This window comes from Giraffa tippelskirchi, chromosome 10, assembly GCF_054371585.1.
Source record: "Giraffa tippelskirchi isolate mGirTip1 chromosome 10, T2T-mGirTip1v1.2.pri, whole genome shotgun sequence".
Taxonomy (NCBI): Eukaryota; Metazoa; Chordata; class Mammalia; order Artiodactyla; family Giraffidae; genus Giraffa; species Giraffa tippelskirchi.
In genome coordinates this window covers 42,128,500-42,150,321 of record NC_137284.1, presented here as the reverse complement: position 1 = coordinate 42,150,321, position 21,822 = coordinate 42,128,500, and the positions used below count along the sequence as shown (strand labels likewise).

Sequence of the window (21,822 nt, the reverse complement as noted above, 5' to 3'; positions counted from 1 at the left end):
ATCTGTAGTATTTTTAAGGAAGATACACAGAGTGAAAATACTCTGAATATGTATTTTCAAGGATGGAAAATGAACTTTATTTCTCACATATACAAAACATCCAAGCTGTCAACAAATTTCATTTCAAAGAATGTTACTGACTTAGAGATTTAAACTTTGCAAAATAATGAGACATTGAAATCCATCTCTTTGGGGATGTATTGCCCAACATAATGACTCTAGTTAACACTGTTGAATGATAGATAAGAAAGCTGTTAAAAGAGTAGATTCTAAGAGATCTCATCATAAAGAATTTTTTTCTTTTTTCTTCTATTTTCATATATTTATATATACATATATATATATATATGAAGTGAAGTGTGAAAGTGTTAGTCACTCTACAGTCTGACTCTGACTGATTCTGTCAGTTGTGTCCAACTCTTCCTGACCCCATGTACTGTAGCCTCTGTCCATGGAATTCTCCAGACAAGAATACTGGAGTGGGTAACCATTTTCTTCTCCCAGGGATCTTCCCAACCCAGGGACAGAATTGGGGTCTCCTGCATGGCAGGCAGATTCTTTACTGACTGAGCCACCAGGGAAGCCCATATATATACATATAAATATTTCTCTTCCCACTCTCCTTTCTTCCATCTCTGCATCTTTTGTTCACTCTCTTTACAGAGAAAGTGGCTTAGGGAATAATCTCAGGATTAAATGTATTTCTATGAGGTTGTAGCAGAAAATAAATTTTAATTAGAGTTTCAAGTATTTGCTTAGGGATTATTTACAGCAATCTAATAATGCCCAGGTGGCGCTCAGTTCAGTTCAGTCGCTCAGTCGTGTCCGACTTTTTGCAACCCTACGAAGCACAGCATGTCAGGCCTCCCGGTCCATCACCAACTCCTGGACTTTACTCATACTCATGTCCATTGAGTCAGTGATGCCATCGAACTATCTTATCCTCTGTCCTCCCCTTCTCCTCCTGCCTTCAATCTTTCCCAGCATCAGGGTCTTTTCCAATGAGTCAGTTCTTCGCATCAGGTGGCCAAAGTATTGGAGTTTCAGCTTCAGCATCAGTCCTTCCAATGAACACCCAGGACTGATCTCCTTTAGGATGGACTGGTTGGATCTCCTTGAAGTCCCAGTGACTCTCAAGAGTCTTCCCCAAGACCACAGTTTAAAAGCAGCATTTCTTTGGCGCTCAGCTTTCTTTATGGTACAACTCTCACATCCATACGTGACTAGTGGAAAACCATAGCTTTGACTAGACCGACCTTTGCGGGCAGGTGGCGCTGGTGGTAAGGAAACCGCTTGCCGGTGCAGGAGAAACGAGATGAGGGTTCCATCCCTGGAGGAGGGCGCAGCAACTCACTCTAGTATTTTTGCCTGAGAATCCCAGGGACAGAGGAGCCTACCGGGCGACAGCCTATAGAGTTCCAAAGAGTTGGACACGACTGAAGTGGCTTAGCACACACGCACAGTAATGTCCTTATTTTTGGAAGGGATCCAAAAATTGTTGCATACCTAAACTTTTTAGATTGATTCTGGCACCGGCCAAAATGGGATAAATTATCAACAGTATGTCTCACGTACAGATAACTGAAAACTCAGAATTGACTATAAACAGTAACTATGTGAAGACTGCGAAAAATTAAAAGTGAAAAGTGAAATGAGGAGAGAAGTTAAAACTGGAATCTTGACCGCAATGGAGTTGGATTTTGTGGAATTGTTTTTCCGCTTCTCTTTCCCGGCATTGACTGAAAGGAAGGGAGACAGAGCTCTGGGGTCTGCACGGCTTGATCATGCAGCTAAAGGTCACACACAGACGCCCGCTCTCTGGTCAAAGAACCGGGAAAAGATGTTTCTGCAAAAAGAAAAGTGTGGCAGAAAGATTTTTTTTTTTTTCTTTTTTCTTTATATCTGCTGGGAAGTTTCCCTCCGGGCCCTGGATGGGTAGGCCTCCCGGCTCTCGGCGGCCCCCGAGGGCCTCAGCTCCCTTTAGGAGGCTGGGGCGCCCCGGCCACCGGCCTCTCCGCGCGCAGGGCTGCCACTCCTCCCGGAGGGTCGCGCAGCACCGGGGCTCGGGAAGCGCGGCGGCCGCCCTCTGAGTCCCTACTGCGCTCGCCGAGTCCTGCCTTGGCCCCCGTGACTGCTGCAGCCCCTGTGGCCGGCTCCCTTCCCCGCAACTGAAAGAAGAATTTACTAGGTTGTCGGTGACCTATGCACGCGTGAGCAAGCGTCTGTGCTCCTTGACTGCCATCGTGGCCTTCCCTCGATGACCCCATGGACTGTAGTCTCCCAGGCTCCTCTGTCCTTGGGATTCTCCAGGCAAGAGTACTGACTGGACAGGGTAGTCATTCCCTTCTCCAGGGGATCTTCCCAACCCAGGGATCCATCCCAGGTCTCCTGCATTGCAGGCAGATTCTTTACCATCTGAGTCACCAGGGAAGCCCCAAACCACCTATTCTTCAATTTAATAAGGAGGGGAACATTTTCTTTCGCAATACAGTTGTTCAGGGGCCCAGTCGTTTGGGACTCTTTGCAACCCCATGGAAGGCGGTACGCCAGGCTCCCCGTCCCCCACCGTCTTCCGGAGTTTGCCCAAGTTCGTGATCATTCATCGGTGATGCCTCCAGCCATCTCATGCTCTGACGCCCTCTCCTCCTTCCTCCCTCAATCTTTCCCAGCATCAGGGACTTTTCCAGTGAGTCGCCTATTTGTATCAGATGACCAAAATACTGGAGCTTCAGTGTCAGTACTTCCAACAAGTATTCAGGGTTAATATCTCTTAAGATTGACTGGTTTGATCTCCTTGCTGTCCAAGAGACTCGCAGGAGTCTTCTCCAGCACCACAGTTGGAAGGCATCAATTCAGTAATACGGTAGTAATCAATTAACAATACAGTAGGCTGTATCAAAAAACTGTTTAGATCTTTCAGAATTCAAAGATATTGCTGGCCATGTCCACACTTCAAATTTCGCACATTGGTAAACAGCTTGGTATTGTGACTGGTTATTTCTTAACTAAAGGAACTTGCCACTGTGGCAAAAACAGAATATTCCAGTCAAAGTCAGATTTAGAATTATTATAAAGATTTCCTAACTAAGAGTCATCACCCTCTCCAACAGTTTTCCTCTTGTATAAAAAAACAAAACAAAATAAAAATACGGTTTTGTTGTTGATGTTAGTTTCCTCCAAACAGCTTGGACTTCCGCAGTTTGATTCATCCTATAGCTCCAGGTAACGAGTCCTATTTGGTCTGAAAAATCAAACAATACTAGTACCAGCCAGGGACTGGTTTAACAAAGAGTAGTTAACTAAACTTTTCTACTTCCATTATTTCATTTAAGTGTCACAACCATCCAAGCAGGATTTCTTGTTCAAAATCACCCTGCTGAGACATGTGGGAGTAAGAAATCACTTTTGACCCAAATTAAAATCCTCAAGTCATCAAGTCTTCTAGATCAGGCAAAATACAAGCAACATGTTGTTTTCTAAGCAACTATGTTAATTCAATCAACAAGTGTTTTCTGGCAAGTTGACAGTTCAAGGGACAATCTACCAGCTTGAGGATATAATGGTTAATAAAACAACATCCTTATAAGAGATAATCAAAGATTAAAAAAAAACCCACAGCTGTTAAAATGAAGAAATGTACACAGTGCCCCTGATCTGTACTTCTTCTGCCCTCACCCATGATCTAGAAAATGCTTTAAGGCCTCCTCTGGCGGTCCAGTGGCTAAGATTCCTCACTCCCAATGCAGAAGGCCCAGGTTCCATCCCTGGTCAGGGAACTAGATCCTATATGCCACAACTAAGATCGAAGTTCCAGTGTGCTACAACTAAGACTCAGCACAGCCGAAATAAAATAAATAAATAAAAGTAACATTAAAAAAAAAGTTTAAAAAATGCCTTTATTGCAACCCACTGATTAAAATGCAGGAAAGTGTGCATACACAAGATACAGTCACAAACTAAGTGGTTTCCTTTGATATCCTTTATCTCAAATAGAATTTGTCATTAAAAATCAGTTTCCGAGTTTATGAATTAATAGGATTAATTTTTGTAAAAGTGGGTTAGATTTCAACTAAAGTCTTCTTATATGAGTATAGCTACATTTTAAAATTTGCCCTTCTATTTTTATTATGGACACCTTTGCACTTAAAAACAAAACGTTGAGGAGAAGGGATTATTCTAAAGTTCTTTGAAACTATTATCAGGAACTCCTCCCCACTGTGATGTAACTCTCATTCCTGACAGACAACACCAGAAAACAAATCCTTTTAACATTTTATTTTGTAAAAAAACATTTCAGTTCAGTTCAGTCCTCTCTGACTCTTTGTGACCCCATGAGCTGCACCACGACAGGGTTCCTTGTCCATCACCAATTCCCAGAGCTTGCTTAAACTCATGTCCACTGAGTCGGTGGTGCCATCCAACCATCTCATCCACTGTCGTCCCCTTCTCCTCCTGCCTTCAATCTTTCCCAGTAACAGGGTCTTTTCTAAGGAGTCAGTTCTTCGCATCAGGTGGCCAAAGTACTGGAGCTTCAGCTTCAGCATCAGTTCTTTCAATGAACATTCAGGGTTGATTTCCTTTAGGAGGAATTCCCTGGTGGCTCAGATGGTAAAGCATCTGCCAACAATGCGAGAGACTCAGGTTCAACCCCTGGGTTGGGAAGATCCCCTGGAGAAGGAAATGGTAACCGACTCCAGTACTCTTGCCTGGAAAAATCCCATGGACGGAGGAGCCTGGTAAGCTATAGTCCATGGGGCCACAAAGAGTGGGCACGACTGAGCGACTTCACTTTCTTTCTTTTCCTTTAGGATGGACTGGTTCAATTTCCTTACTGTCCAAGGGACTCCAAGAGTCTTCTCCAACAACAGTTCAAAACCATCAGTTCTTGATCTTAATTTCTACATCCCATGAATAGTCACTTTAATATTTATGCACAGTTACAAATGCCACTTTCCTATAGATACATTCATTGTTGCTTGCTGCAAGTCAGAAGCTTCTGAAGAGTCATTTGCCAACACTCAAAACCAACTTCTTTTTTTTCTCAAATCATTTACTGCACTATCTATTTATCTATTGCTAAACATTCTCTCTAACACACACACATATTACCACTTGTAATATGTTTATATGAGTAGAGCAGGATACCCTTTTTAGGAGCTACACAAATAGAAAACTAAACAGCACCTGGAAACTACATTCTGAGTGCTTAAAATCTATGTAAATGACCAAGGAATTCATAGATAACAGACCTAAAATTAATCATAATCATCAAATTATTCCAAAAATATATAGCAAGACAAGATGGCAAAATGGTTTAACTTATAGAACGGTTGAAAGAATGTAATACTTTTAAAAATTTGACAAATGAGATCATTACATACAAACAACCTCAGCTTGGCCTCTGAAATCCCATGCCAAATCAAATCCCAGAGACAGTTTTGGGTGAAGCAGAAAAGGATAGCTTTATTGCCTTGCCAGTCAAAGGGAGACATACCAGGCTTCTGCCTCAATAAACTATGTGCCTCAACCCCAGAGGATTTGATGAAGGTTTTTTGTAACATTGGATCAAAGGTGGGGTCTGACAAAATTAGGGTGTGAGCAGGGCTTGCACTCCTTTAATCTCCTCTCAGCAAGTCTGTCTCCTAATCGTGATGAGCTTCTCCAGTCCCTTTAATCTTACCGAAGGTGGTTTTTTGGCTGTTCCTCCCTTGATTAGCAGCTGTTTGAATCCGCCCTTTGGAGCTCAGGGAACATCATGGAGGCTGGCTTCATGCCTACAAGAAATGGAAGCAGAGAAAAGCCTCCATCCTGGGGAGCGGTCCCCAACCTTTTCGGTGCTAGGGACAGTTTCATGACAGACAGTTTTTCATGGACTTGGGAGGGGGCATGGCGCAGGCGGTAGCATGAGGGATGGGATGGACACACGACCCTCGCTTGCTCACCCGCTGCTCGCCTCCTGCAGCATGCCCTGGCTCCTTCCAGCCCTTGGACTGGTGCCGTCAGCGCCTCAATGTTGGGGACAACTGCTCTGATTCCTCTGAGGTCTGGGAGCTTCCCTGGGGTTAGCTGTGCAGGGTTAAGGCAGAAGGTGCTTTTTGGTTCTGGGACCAGAGGACGGGGCTTCAGCAGGAGACCCAGTGAGCCGGTAACCAGAGTGTGTGACAAGTGTGGGTAACGTGGGCTGTAACCTTGAGGAAGCTGCATGGCCTGCAGTTCTCCTGACTTGAACCGGGTCAAATCAGTTCTCCCTGATTTGAACCTGGGGTCTCCTAACCAACTGAGCTATCAGGGAAGCCCTGTTTTGATGCTACTAGACTGAAAATCCCAAGAGGGTAGGGAAAATATTTTTTATTATTCCCACTATCTTATACATGCTTAGAACATAGAATACTATAAAAATGTGGTGAATGAATGAAAGAGTGAATATAAACAATATTATTCTGGCATTAACAAAGTTTTCCAAAATGCAGCTAACATAATAGGACTGAAAATACTAAAGCATAATGTCAACAAAAGGCAAGTCATAAATTGATTTCCAGATTGATAGGCCAAGGAAATTCCATTATTTTGAGATTTGAAATGATTATATATACTATAATTTTATTCTACAGGTTTGATTTTGAGATTTCCTCAGGGATGGGCTTCCCTGATAGATCAGTAGGTAAAGAAACCACCTGCAATTCAGGAGACCCCAGTTCCATTCCTGGGTTGGGAAGATCCGCTGGAAAAGGGATAGGCTACCCACTCCAGTGTTCTTGGACTTCCCCTGTGGCTCAGCTGGTAAAGAATCCACCTGCAATGCGGGAAACCTGGGTTCGATCCCTGGGTTGGGAAGCTCCCCTGGAGAAGGGAAAGGCTACCCACTCGAGTATTCTGGCCTGGAGAATTCCATGGGGTTGCAAAGAGTCTGACACAACTGAGTGACTTTCACTTTCAGGGATGCCAAATATATATTATGGAAGATAATGTTCCCAGTGATAAAAAAATGGAAAACAATACTTAGAATGAGATAGGATTTTTATTTTTAAAGTTTTTATTGGAGTATAGTTGATTCACAATGTCATGTAATTAGTTTCAGGTGTACAGCGAAGTGAATTGATTATACATGTATCCACTCTTTTTTTAGATTTTTTCCCCCATATAGACCATTACAGAATATTGAGTAGATTTCCCTGTGCTATCCAGTAGGTCCTTTTTAATTATCTATTTTATATATAGTAGTGTGTATATGTTGATCCCAATAGCCCACTTTATCCCACACAAACACACTTACCCCTTGGTAACCATTGTTTTGTTTTCTACACCTATAACTCTAATTCTGTTTTTGAGACTAGTTCATTTGTACCCCTTTTTTAGATTCCACATATAAGTGATATATGATATTTGTCTTTTTTCAGACAGTCAGGATTTAAATAGACATATATACAAAATCACCTCCTGGGACTTCTTTGGTGGCAGTTGCTAAGACTGCACTCCCAATCCAGGGTGCCCAGGTTTGATCCCTGGTCAGGGAACTAGATCCCATATGCCACAACTAAGACCCAGCACAGCCAAATAAATAAACATTAAAAAAAGAATCCTTACTAAAGCTTTAGATGATATAAACATTACACATTGAAAAAACAAAACAGATTTGCTTTTGAAAGAATGATGCACATGACTGAGAATTCACATTTCTATAAACAAAATGATAACATGCCTCATAAGAAAGAAAGAAACCAAGAAAAAAAAGCAGGGAAAATACTTTGGGATTTGGTTCTTGGGCTCCAGAAGCACTGCAGATGGTGACTGCAACCATGAAATTAAAAGACGCTTGCTCCTTGGAAGGAAAGATATGACAAACCTAGACAGTATATTAATATTCATTGGAAGGACCACAGCTGAAGTTGAAGCTCCAATAATTTGGCCACCTGATGCGAAGAGCTGGCTCATTGGAAGAGACTCTGATGCTGGAAAAGATGGAGGACAGGAGGAGAAGGGGACGACAGAGGATGAGATGGCTGGATGGCATCATCGACTCCATGGATATGAGTTTGAGCAAACTCCCGGGAGATAGTGAAGGACAGGGAAGACTGCTGTGATGCAGTCAGTGGGGTTGCAAACAATTGGACACGACTGAGCAACTGAATAACAACAAGATGGCATGTTAAAAACCAAAGACATCGCTTTCCCTACAAAGGTTCATCTAGTCAAAGCTTTGGTTTTTCCAGGAGTCATGTACGGATGTGAGGATTGGACCATGAAGAAGGCAGAGTGCCGAGGAATTGATGCTTTTGAATTGTGATGCTGGAGAAGACTCTTGAGAGTCCGTTGGACTGCAAGGAGATCCAACGGGTCAATCTTAAAGAGAATCAGCTCTGAATATTCATTGAAAGGACTGATGCTGAAGCTCCAACACTTTGACCATATCATGTGAAGAACTGATTCATTGGAAAAGATCAATGATGCTTTGATCTTTTCCCTTTTTCCTGATGCTGGGAAAGATTGAAGTCAAAAGGAAAAGAGGGTGGCAGAGAATGAGATGGTTAGATAGCATCATTGACTCAAAAGACAGGAATTTGAGCAAACTCTAGGAGATAGTGATGGATAGGGAAGCTTGGTGTACTGCAGTCCATGATATCAGAAAGAGTTGGACATGGCTTAGCGACTGAATATCAACATGGCCTTGGGATAAATGATGACTTAAATGTGAAAAAATTACACAATTTGTAATGTACTAAATTTCATGAAACCGGGAATTCACTTCTTACATATATTTCAGGCAAGTGAAAATCTCTCAAACAAGTTAGAGGACAGGCTAATTTTCTCTAACAAACACCCCCAAACTTAAATGAATCAGAGTGTGTATTTCCCAGGTTCTCCTCCTGTCACCTTTCCTTTGATTTGTCGCTAGTGACTAAGAATTCAAGATTATGTTAAATATAGTTACTGTTATTAGATAATGAAAAGTACAGAAAAATGTGATTTTTTGGCCTCACTTCCACTACTGATGTAAGTATGATTTTGGTCAAATTTCTTCATATCTCTTTGATTAAAAAATTTTTTTTTCTTTCCTTTTTAAACTTGGCTACATTTCATGGCACGTTGGACCTTAGTTCCCCAACCAGGGATCCAACCATAGCCCCTGCATTAAAAGGCAGAGTCTCAACTACTGGCCCAATAGGGAAGTCCTTTTTTTATTGCATGTTTAATAGAACATTTTTTAAGCATTTTATCTAAGTTTCTATCCCTTTAATAGGATTTAATTTCCAGTCACCTAAAACAGTGGTCTTTTAGACTATGGAAACTTTCAAACTTTGGGGGGGGGGCAGGCTCTGAATTCTACAAGCGTGCCATTGTTTTAAAGGGAAAGGCCTGAGTTTATTGTTTTCTTACTAGAGAAAATAATAAAGGAAATTTCTTTTTTGAAAAGATAGGCGTAAAATCTACAAAAAAACTGGGAGGAGGGACAAGTTATTGCTGTGTTGAAAGGCGATTAGTAGCAATTGTTCCCTTCAATCTCCTTTTAGGACAAACCCTTATTCATTCATTCTCTGTTTCTTTACCCTCAGCTACTAGGAAATCTTCCTTGATGAGTTTTTCTCCTCACAGTTCATTTCCAAAGATGCCTGGGAAACAGCCACAACTAAATACTGTATTAGCATAATCCTTTTAAGAAGAAAAATATCTATCTTCCTTCCATTTACAGAAAGAAAGCAGCCCAGTAAGAATCAAAGAAGGACATGGAGAAAAAATTTGCCTGATTTGTGTAGCCTCGTGGTTGGAAGATCAACACAGTTTTTAGAGAGCTAGAATCCAGAAAAGCTTCTTACATGGAATAAAGGAAGGATTGCCTCCATAAAAGTTCAGACTAATCCAACAGCATTTCTCAACAATTTTGCACGAATATTGTTCTTCATCAACCAGGTAAGAAGATACCATAGAGTCTATTATTTCCCTCAACATCTTATCTTTGAACACAAATCTGTAATTCTGTGTGTATGAAAAGTGGGAATGTTAGGAAATATGTGACTGGACTATATAATTTTTTTTGGTATTTTTTTTTCTTTCCATTTTATTTATTTATTTGACTGAGCTGGGTCTTCCTCTCTCTAGTTGTGGTGACTAGGGGCTACTCTAGTTGCAGTGAGCTGGCTTCTCGTTGTGGTGGCTTCTCAGAGCACAGGGTCTAGGTGCTGCAGCTTCAGTAATTGTGGTTCAGGGGCTTAGTTGCCCTAGGGTCTTCCTGGACCAGGGACAGATTCTTTACCACTGGACCACCCCAGGGAAGTCCCTTTTTTGTATTTCTCTTTCATATTATTACTTATTTGCTTCACTAGCTTCTGTATTGTTGCCTTGCATGCTTTAGATTTTACAGTTTTAAGAATCAGCATATCTAAGCTATTTTATGGATCTTACTGTTGTTGAAAATTCAATTAACAATCAAGTGGAAAAAAAGAGCATTTTACTCTAGCCAAACTGAGGAGTATAACTCAGGAGACAGACTTGCAGAAGCTCTGAGAATTACTCTGCCTGTTAGAAGTGGAAGGCACAATCACAAACCTTTCAAGACAAAGTAACAGACATCAAAACTATATATTGATATTTTATATAAAGCTCACCAAAGATATATAGTACAGGTGAAAAAAGAAAGTGTTAGTCACTCAGTCATGTCTGACTCTGAGATCCCATGGAATATAGCCTGCCAGGCTCCTCTGTCCATGGAATTCTCCAGGCAAGAATATTAGTGTGGGTTGCCATTCACTTCTCCAAGGGATGTTCCTAACCCAGGGATTGCACCCAGGTCTCCCACATTGCAGGCAGATTCTTAACCATCTGAGGGAAGGTAGGGGAACCCCCATTCTTTTAGCACTAGCAGTGTAACCTTTTAAAGAAGAGTGTTCTTTCCCAGCTCTGTATCAGGGTGTCATGATGACTTGCTGCTTATTTTGCATGTTGTTACCTAGACTATGAGCATAGTGGCTCAGAATCCACCTACAATGTGGGAGACCTGGGGTTTGATCCCTGGGTCAGTAAGATCCCTAGAGAAGGGAATGGCTACCCACTCCAGTATTCTTGCCTAGAGAATTCCACGGACAGAGGAGCCTGGTGGGCTACAGTCTACGGGGTCCCAAAGAGTTGGACACAACTGGGGGACTAACACTTTCAAGTTACATTGCTAGCATTAGAAAAAAGGGAAAAGAAATTTCTTTATGTTCGGACGGACACCTGCATCTTTGAGGAGATCTGGTTAGTGTGGAACGCAGATGGACACTGCACACTAGGGAAGGAGGGAGGAGGCCCAAATGAACACTGGAAGAGAACTTTATGTTTCAATTTTCTCATCATAACTAAAAATACAAATTTTATCATGAGCAATTTCTCATTTATTTTTTACACTACAGTGGTTTCAATTGGGGGTGATTTTTCCTTCCAGAGGGCAATTGTTGATATGTGGATAAATGTTAGGTTGTCACAATTGCATGTTACTATTATTTGGGTAGACACCATGGATTCTGTTAAGCAGCCTACAAGGCAGAGGAGAGCCCAACAAGAAAGAAATAAGCAGTCCCAAATGTCAGTTGTTCTGATTTTGGAAAATCCCTGAGCTAGAGAATCTTAACATGGATTAGTAATAAGACTTTTAATTAGCCAGTTCCTGAAGAAAAGAAGCAATCAGTAAAAAGTCCTGAATAAATGAAAAGCTAAGACTTTAAAGAGAATTTTTTTTTTTTTTTTTGCCTAAGATTTATGTGGAATTCCTTGAAATCACTCTGGATTATTAAATTCACATCTACTAGCCAACAGTATTTTGACTTGAGATTTTGTCACTGTGGTTTGAGACTTTGCCTTTCAGTCTGTAAACATATTTTCAATACTGTGAATACCACATCTGAATGCATTCTTGGGTTATTCTGTTGCTTATGTATTAACATTTGTTTTAAGTACCAAGGGGCAGTTATGAACAGCATAGACATCCTTCCTACTTTTATGAAGATTATAGTCAGGGAGCAAGGAATTGAATAAAACTATAGGAATTCTCAGAGAAGGCAATGGCACCCCACTCCAGTACTCTTGCCTGGAAAATCCCATGGACAGAGAAGCCTGGTAGCCTACAGTCCATGGGGTCGCTAAGAGTCGGACACGACTGAGAGACTTCACTTTCACCTTTCCCTTTCATTCACTGGAGAAGGAAATGGCAACCCACTCCAGTATTCTTGCCTGGAGAATCCCAGGGACGGCGGAGCCTGGTGGGCTGCCGTCTATGGGGTCGCACAGAGTTGGACACGACTGAAGTGACTTAGCAGTAGCAGCATAGGAATTCTAGTTACAATTTGGATCAGTGTAAGAAGGGGGGAAAAGGAGAGTACTAAAGGAATACATAATGAAGTATAAACTTAAGGCTAGTGTAAGGAAGTGGCATCTGAAGACAGACTTGAAGGATAAATAGGGTGGGATGGGTGGAGATCCTGAGGTGGGAAAGAGCTTTGATACTTTTCAGTACATGGCTGAAAAAGCCATTGAATCAAACAGAGCAAGAAAACAAAAGTATAATGAGGTAAGTAAGGCTGAGTTGGCTTCCTTGGTGGCTCAGTGGTAAAGAATCTGTCTGCCAATGAAGGAGACTTGGGTTTGATCCCCATGTTGGGAAGATACCTTGGAGAAGGAAATGGCAGCCCACTCCAGTATTCTTGTCTGGGAAATCCCAAGGACACAGGAGTCTGACAGCTACAGTCCACTGAGTTGCAAAAGAGTTGAACACAACTAAATATCACCAACAAAGGCCTAAATATTCAGAGTTTTGTTAGACTCAAAAAGTATTTTAATCTTGAATACGTATTCCTACTTCTTTGCTACTTTTGAAAAACAATCTATTGGTATAAGAGTTTTTCTTTCTTATAAGATCCTGTATGGATATCATCTTATGCACAGTTTTCTTTTCAATACTATAATTTTGTTTCCTTCTCTTTCCCACCACCATTTTTATAGATTACATCTGCTGGGACCTCCCAAGAGAATTGCATGGAAGCAGTGATATTAGCTGTAAGTGAAAGTCGCTCAGTCATGTCTGACTCTTCGTGACCCCCATGGACTGTAGCCTGCCAGGCTCCTCTGTCCATGGAATTCTCTAGGCAAGAATACTGGAGTGGGTAACTGTTACCTTCTCTAGGGGATCTTCCCAACACAGGGATCAAACCCAGGTCCCCCGCATTGCAGGCAGATTCTTTACCGTCTGAGCCACCAGCAAACTGATAGTGACTATCCTTGATCTTATTTCTGGTTTTAAAGAGAATGCTTCTAGTGATTCCCCATTTACAATGGCATTAGTTATATTTATTTTATTTAGTTATATTTATTTTAATCTTATACTTTCTCAGATTTAATAATATTCCTTTTTATTTAAACCTTTCTAAAAGTTTTTATTGTGACAATATGTCACAGTGTTTTAGACTTCCTTTAGGTCTTAGAAAATGGTCAACATGTGTTTAGAATAATGTATTTGGTAACTATTGGATTTCGTTTCTGTTAATAAGGTTAATCTTGTTAACTGAGTAGTTCAATTCCTTAATGTCTTTACTGAAACTTTTTTCCCTGCTTGATTTATCCATAAATGAGATATATGTTCATTGCTTAATATAAGTATATATGTATATATATAAATATAATATAAACTTGGGTACACTGATTTATCGCCATTGTTTCTATCAGTTTTTTTTTTTTTTATAAATTTATTTATTTTAGTTGGGGGCTAATTACTTTACAATATTGTAATAGTTTTTGCCATACATTGACATGAATCAGCCATGGGTTTACATGTGTTCCCCTTCCTGGACCCCCCACCCACCTCCCTCCCCATCCCATCCCTCTGGGTCATCCCATTGCCCCGGCCCTGAGCTCTTGTCTCATGCATCGAACATGGAATGATGTTGTTTCACATATGATAATATACATGTTTCAGTGCTATTCTCCGAGAATGTCCCACCCTCACCTTCTCCCTCAGAGTCCATAAAATTGTTCTATGCATCTGTGTCTCTTATTCTGTCTCGCATATAGGGTTATCGTTACCATCTTTCAAATTCCATATATATGCATTAGTATACTGTATTGTTGTTTTTCTTTCTGGCTTACTTCACTCTGTATAATGGGCTCCAGTTTCATCCATCTCAGTAGAACCGATTCAAATGTATTTTTTTTTTAATGGCTGAGTAATATTCCATTGTGTATATGTACCACAGCTTCCTTATCCATTCGTCTGCTGATGGACATCTAGGTTGCTTCCATGTCCTGGCTATTGCAAACAGTGCTATCTATCAGTTTTTTAAAGTGATTTTTCAAATTTTTATTTATGTATTTATTTTTGGCTGAGTTGGATCTTCACTGTTGTTCACTGGCTCTTCTCTAGTTGCAGGGGGCAGGCTTCTCATTGCAGTGGCTTCTCTTGCTGTGGAGCACAGACTCTAGAGCATGTAGGCTCCAGTAGTTGCAGCGCTAGGGCTCAGTAGTTTGGGCTCATGGGTTCTAGAGCACAGGCTCAATTCTTGTGATCTCTGGGACTTGGGATCAAACCAGTGTCCCTTGCATTGCAAGGCGGATTCTTAACCACTGAACCACTAGGAAAGCCCTCTATCTTTTTTTTTTTTTTTCATTCTAAGGCTATCAGTTGTCTACATGTTTCTATTTGATATGTATTATTGAATTGAATTTTTATTGTGTATTCACCTTTCAAGACACACTAGATGTTTAATATTTTGTCTGACAGCAAATCAAAGCTGTTAGTTTTCTCTCACTTTACCATTTTCTGCTATTGTATTTTCAAGTTTTCTCTGTCATGTACTAGTGTCTCTTGTAAATATATATCACAATTTACTTTCTTTTCCTCCAATATTAAAAAAAGAAAGCATTTCTTAACTGGTAAATTTAATCCATTTATGTTAATTTTAATTAACCTTAATCTTTTTAGATTGGCTTCTTTGAGTCAGCAATAACATTTAAAATCTCTCCATGTCTACTGCTGGCTTAATAGCTTGTTCTATTTAGCACTGCATTATATATCATTTTCTGATGTACTGCAGTTTATCTGTTAACCTATCCTGAGGGACTTCTTGATTTCTTTCAAATTTTGGCAATTATGAGTAAAGTTGTTACACACATACATGTGCAGATATTTTTGTGGATATAAGCTTTCGACTCATGGTGGGTAAACACCAAGAAGTATGATTGCTGGATTGAATGTTAACATTATGTTTTGTTTTCTAACTAAAGCCCCCATGGAGAAACTCTATGCCAAACTCTTTTTCCAAAGTGGCTGTACCATTTCCCATTCCCATCAGCAATGAATGAGAATTTGTGTTTTCTGTGGCTCCGTATCCTTGCCAGCATTTGTTGTTGCCAATGTTTTGCATTTTCATCATTTTAAGAAGTATGTAGTGGTATCTTATTGTTTTAATTTGACACATTGTTTGATGATACATGCTGTTGAATGTTTTTTTACGTGCTACTTTCCATTGGTATTTTGTGTATGGTTTAGTGACTGTTCAGGTCTTCCGCCACTTTTTAAATAAGTTTATTTTCATTTGAGTTCTGTTGAGTCTTAAGAATTCTTTGCATTTTTTGAAAGTGGTGTGTTATATATGTTCTTTGCAAATACTTTCCCTCAGTCTTTGGTTTGTGTTTTCATCCTCTTGACAATGTCCTTTGCAGGGTAGAAGTTTTTTAATTGTAATGCAATCTACTGTATGAATTATTTTTTTCATGTATCATGCCATTGGCATTACATGCTAGGAGTCATCACCATACTCAAAGTTATCTATATTTTCTTCTCTGTTATCTTCTAAACGGTTTTATAGTTTTACATTTAGATCTATGCTGTGTGTATGTGCATGCGTGTGCTTGGTCATGTCTAACTCTGACCTATGGACTGTAGCCCTCCATATTCCTCTGTCCATGGAATTTTCCAGGCAAGAATACTGGAGTGGGTTGCCATTTCTTCAACCAGGGGATCTTCCCAACCCACTGAATCTAGGTCTCCTGCCTTGCAGGTGGATTCTTTACCACTGTGCCACCTGGGATGCCCCAGATCTATGACGTAGTTTAAGTTAGTTTTTGTAAAAGGTGTAAGATCTGTGCTTAGATTTTTTTTTTTTGTATGTGGTATCTTTTTTTCCTGCACCATTTGTAGAAAAGCATGCGTTTCCCCTCTCCTTTATATTGGCTTAATTCCTCTGAACCATAATATGTATAAAAATATAGACCTATATATATATAAAGTGAGAACAAATAGATATAATATACAGAAGAGCTAGACTGCCCTAAAATTATTTTGTGATCACCTATTCATCAATCCCCCACCGTAAACCTCTGAAACCACTACCATCACCATGTGTGTTCAGGCGTGTCCAATTCTATGTGACCCCATGGACTGTAACCTGCCAGGCTCCTCTGTTCATGGAATTTTTCCAGGCCAGAATAATGGAGTGGGTTGCCATTTCCCCCTCCAGGGGATCTTCTTGACCTAGGGATCGAACTGGCATCTCTTGCATCTCTTGGATTGGCAGGTGTATTTGATTCTTTACCACTAGTGCCACCTGGGAAGTTCAAACTCCTGAAAATGACAAGTTATTTCACCATCTCCAAATTTTTGTTTTTCTAGAATGTCTTATAGTTGGACTCATGAAATACATATTCTTTTCAGATTAGCTTCTTTCACTTAGTGATATGTATTCAAATATACTCCATGTCTCTTTCTAGCTTGATCTCTCATTTCTTTTTAGCACTGAATAATGTTCCATTGTCTGTAGGTAGTGTAGTTTCTTTATCCAGTCACCTATCTAAAGACATGTTGGTTGCTTTCAAATTTTGACAATTATGAACAAAGCTGCTAAAGCATTCCTGTGCAGGTTTTTTTTTTTTTTTTTTATGAGTACAGGTTTTCAGCCAATTTGGTTAAATACAAAGAAACATGATTACTGAATAATATTAAGAGGATATTTAGTTTTATAAGAAAGTTCCCTGTTATTGTTCAGAATGCCTGCATCATTGTGCATTTCCATTAACAATGAATCAAAGTTTCTGTTTTTCCAAATTCTCTCCAGGATTTGGTAATGTCACTGTTTGGGATTTTGGACATTCCAATACTTGTACCATGGTATCTCATTGGTATTTTAAAGTCCTTTCCTTTTCAGGAATTTTAATTTTTTAAGTTTTGTTTCATTTTCACTCATTTTCTTCCCCCTGAGGGGGCAACCACTCTTTTGTTTTGTTCATTTGTATGTAAAACACCCTGTGGTAAGACTGATTGGAAGGCATGTTGGGAAGTCACCTGAGGATTTTTAATTTTGCAAAAAAAACTTCATAATGTTCAATAAGAGTCTCAACTCAGAGGTTGGGCCAGTTTTCATTTACATTCTTAAGGTAAATGAAATGATGGAAAGGACATATCTCAAGCAGGGTGTGCTTCTCTCATGTATCACATAGAAGAACTTCCCTTTTCTTTCTCCACAGAAACATAGAATTGCACACTGCAAGACTTCAGAAATAACTTACCTGCTGAATCTTGAGAGTGACAAAGCTGAAGATTCTGCTGAGGTGTCTGAACTGCTGGGACCATTTAAGTGTCCCAAAGACCTAGAAAAGGCCATGCCTAAAAGTCAAGATGACTGGTCCAAGGAAGACATCGTGCAGTTACTGGAATGTATGGAGAAAAACATTCCATCCAATGACAGGCACGTGTTCAAAATGACCCAGTCAATGATGGACTGGGGTAAAGTAGCTTTTAAAGATTTTTCTGGAGAAATGTGCAAACTCAAATGGTTAGAGATTTCCTATAACTTGAGAAAGTTTCGTACTCTGAAAGAATTGGTACTGGAAGCTAAGGAAAATGTTAACAATTTCAAAAGCAGAAAACACAAGAAACATCCTGATTTACCCAAGAAGCCCCTGACAGCTTACCTCCGCTTTTTTAAAGAGATGAGACCGCAGTACCTCCAAAAACACCCCAAGATGAGCAACCAGGAGCTGACCAAGGTTCTGTCTGAGGAATACAGGAAGCTGCCAGAACAGCTCAAGCTGAAATACAGTCAAGATTTCCAGAAAGAGAAACAGGAGTTTCAGGAGAAAATGGCTCTATTCAGAGAACAGCACCCTGACCTAGTCCAGAACTCCAAGAAACCTGATGTCCCCAAAGGAAGTCAAAGCAAAGTGCCAAAGAAGTTTCAGGAAAATGTGCATACAGTGAAGTCTCCCCCAGAAAACCATTTACCCATGAAGTGGAAATTCCACGGAGAGCCCAAGAAGCCCCCGATGAATGCCTATCACAAGTTCCACCAGGATCTCTGGTCGAGCCGGGAGCTAAAAGTGGTGCCCCCGAGGGAGCGCATGGTGGAGATCAGTAGACGCTGGCAGCGGGTCCCCCAGGACCAGAAGGAACTTTATAAGAAGCAGGCGGAGGAACTGCAGACACAGTACAAGGTGGACCTTGATCTCTGGCTCAAGACTCTGTCTCCTGAAGAATATGCTGCTTACAGAGAGGGGACCTGTGCTAAGCGTAAGAACATGAGCGTGATGGGGGGCCCGAACCCCAAGATAAGAAGAATGGATCTGCAGTCCCCATCATCAGGGAATCTGCAAGCAAGGCTTAGAGAGGACCTGGGGCTTCAGGCTGCAGAGTTAGCATCATCAGACACGATTGGAGAACATTCTCCTGCCTCAGGGAGATCAGAAGAAAATGAGGAATATGCAGAGGAGGATGCCACTAACTCCTCAGACCAGCTCAGGGAAGATGAAGACTGTGAATTTGAAAGCAGTGGAGATGAAGATGAAGATTGTGATGTTGAGAGCACTGTCTCTAACTCATCTTCCTAAGGGGACTCCTCTGACTCAGACTCCAAAATTAATTTTTTTATCCCTTAAATGGTGGAACAGAGGACTTTCCAGCAAAACTCTAGGGAAAATATGTCAAAGGGAGTGGAGTCTCCTCCTTGCCAGTTTCCCTCCCTCTTTTCGTTCCTTCCTTCTTTCTTTCTTTCCTTTCCCTTCCTCCTCCATATAAAGTAGGATAGGTTTGGAAGAAGAGGACTTGAGAAGTATTCACTGCATCAGGTCCATATACATGAGAGGAGGGTGTCGGGAGCCGCATTAAGCATTACTGACAAAATGGAGGCACAGCCCCAACCCCCTCTCCTCATCCCGCAGGCATGGTCCCAGGATGAAGGAGTTAGGTCTTGTGATTCTGACTTGTCTTTTCTTTCCTTCGGTTGAGTTGGCTGGAAAGTATGTTAAGGTGCTTATTGTTCTTGCATGAGAAAGCACAAAGCCTTCTGCAGTTGCCCAGGAAATAATCCATAAAGTTACATTTGTTCAAGGACCTTTACAAAGAATGTTCCAGGATGAGCACATAGGCTGCAGCTTGAGGCCGTGGGAAAGATTGTTACTGAGACGTGCTTGTGAGGTAAATGTTTATGGCAAAAGTAGTTTGCTGAGTTTAGGGTTTAGAAATAATTAAGAATAGTTAGAAGCTAAAAGTTTAAGGTATGCTGTAGTGTTGGCATATTTTACTATAGCTTATAGAGTAGGAATTTTAGAGATACTAATAGCTAGAAGACTTTTTAGGAGATAATGAGCTTAAGTTACTAGGGGATAGCAGGATTTAGAAAGATAAGAAATAAACTGAAGAATGTGGTATGCAGCCCAGAGGCAAACATGAGTTACAATGTAATCACAAGGACACTTAAGAGGGAACTCTGAAGGACAACAATGATTTATGGAGACAGTAAATCTGGGTGAGGGGAAAGTGAAGATGTCAAACCTCTGACTGAATGCTTTTGTAAAAGTATAAAAGAAAACCTAGTGCTTAAAATAAACACGCAGTCCAGTACTTTGAGTGAGAGGCTACATCATTCTCCACCGACACCGCTCCTCCCTTCAGGGCAATTCCCAGGCTGCTGGAGCTGGACTCCAACAGGAGGGGACACTGCTGGGAGAATAAAGGTAAATACAAACTAGCGTTGCTCCATCCTCCAATACCACCCATCCCTCCTCCTGAGAACCAGAATATATTGGAAAATCTGTTTAAGGTTAATGCCCTCTCATTATTTTTTCTTTTTTTCCCCCTAAAAGTTCCTGGCTTCTTTCATTTTTTTTGTTTTCATGAAAACTTGCATTTACTAAGTAGTTGCATCTTTCATATATGTAAAAATAGGTGTTAATTTTGTTGCTAGAAATCTTAGAGGTTTATTTTATTATTCATAACTGTGTTTCTCAGTAAACAATTATAATAACAGAAATAATGATATTTACACTTGTTATACCTGAAATTTATTTCATACTATGTCTTGCCATATGTATAAAATGATGTTAATAGTGAAGACATGTTATTGTCCTGACTGTGACTTTAAAGCTGATGCTTCAAAGCATTAAGGCAGGGTTTCCACTGATGATGGAGGCTGAGTCGTGGTACCTGGTGTTCTTGGGCTTCAAGGAGCACTTCCAGCCCTATGCATGCCCTGCTTGAAGGCCATGTTCTCCTTCAAGCCACCACAACCCACTGAAGCCCAAACGCACCTGCAGCTTGGCTCCCTACTGTGTCTTCACACTAAGAACAGAGAGCAGGCAGGTAGCCACCTGGAGAAGGCATAGCCACCTGGAGAAGGCAGGCTGATATCACAGCAAAACCCGCTGTTTCAAAATGCTAAATCTGAAGCAGTGGGCTTTTGTCTGAATTATGCTGTCAAGAGACTTCCATTTATTTAGGAAAGTCGCTGCTGTGAGAAGCAATCTAGATTTCACAGCAGACCTTGTGCTGGCACTGCCACTGCTGCTTGGTCTTCCAGCTTACACGACTGCACACACTCAAGAAGGACCCCATGTCAGCCTGCGACCTTCAGCGTGTGGGGCCGCATATGCCCGGGTGGTGGGGTCTGAGTACACACGGGTGCTGTTCTCGCTCAGCAAGGGATGCGGCTGCTATTGCAGGAAGTCTACCCACAGTTGACCCTCCGTGGACAGATAGTAGAGGACCCGCAAGGGAATCCCACTCAGAAAGTCTCTGTGTATCTTCTTCCTGGTGCTCCAGGTAGGTGCTCCTGATGCCAGGCAGGGAAAGAGCATGAAGCAGCAACAGCAGTGCATCTAGACCGTCTCCACACTGCGCTTGAAGAGAGTCTGCCGATCCAGCAAACCCACCGACCTCTTCCACCCGTTCGTTACCCAAGGAGCACGCGTGCCCACTTATCAACGTGGAGACTGATGCACTCCATGCAAGCCAGCTACCAAGAGAAGGTGCAGAAGCACACAGACTTGTCCTCATGCGGCTGGAGAAGCTTAAAATGCTCGATTGCAGCCCATCCTCTCCTCCTTCCAAATAATCCTGCGTGAGTACACCAGCACGTGCAGGCTGGGCAGAGGATACGGGCCACTGGGCTGCAGGAGGTCTCCCAGGTCTGTTGGCTGCGCCAGCAATGCGACCCCCGCCTTCCCACCCTCCTAGCCACAGAGCTCAGCTGTGTACCCTGCCGGGCCTGGCCTGTGTCTCTGCCAACGGCATGGACAGTGCTGAAGCCCAGTTCACCACAGCTTTGGGGCTCACCAATGACTGGGAGCTGTGGGCCTTCATCGTCACCAACCTGGTGAGACGGTATGTAAAGGAAGTAAACAGTCACCCAGAGGGAACTGAACAGTTCATTGGAGAGGGTCAGTCCAGACCACAGCCTCGCTGTCAGCTCCTACTACCTCTGAGTGTGTGGCTTTTTTACCTGTGTGTGCTCTTTTTCTTCCAGAGCCTATACAAGGAGGTTAGACACGCTCTACATCATGTTTATCTCTCTATGTTTAAGCCTTTCTTTGCTT

At 41.4% G+C, this 21,822-nt stretch overlaps 1 protein-coding gene and 1 pseudogene across 1 annotated transcript; both read left to right on the top strand.

Annotated features, from left to right (window-relative positions):
* The first annotated feature begins 12,436 nt into the window (after positions 1-12,436).
* Positions 12,437-18,840, top strand: LOC145522448 (upstream-binding factor 1-like protein 1). The gene is made up of 2 exons (XM_081531161.1): positions 12,437-12,538; positions 17,482-18,840. Exons 1-2 carry the CDS (start codon positions 12,437-12,439, stop codon positions 18,838-18,840), a joined length of 1,461 nt encoding a protein of 486 aa, XP_081387287.1.
* A 48-nt stretch (positions 18,841-18,888) lies between these two features.
* LOC145522446 (MAU2 chromatid cohesion factor homolog pseudogene) lies at positions 18,889-21,711 on the top strand (annotated as a pseudogene).
* The last annotated feature ends 111 nt before the right edge of the window (positions 21,712-21,822 follow it).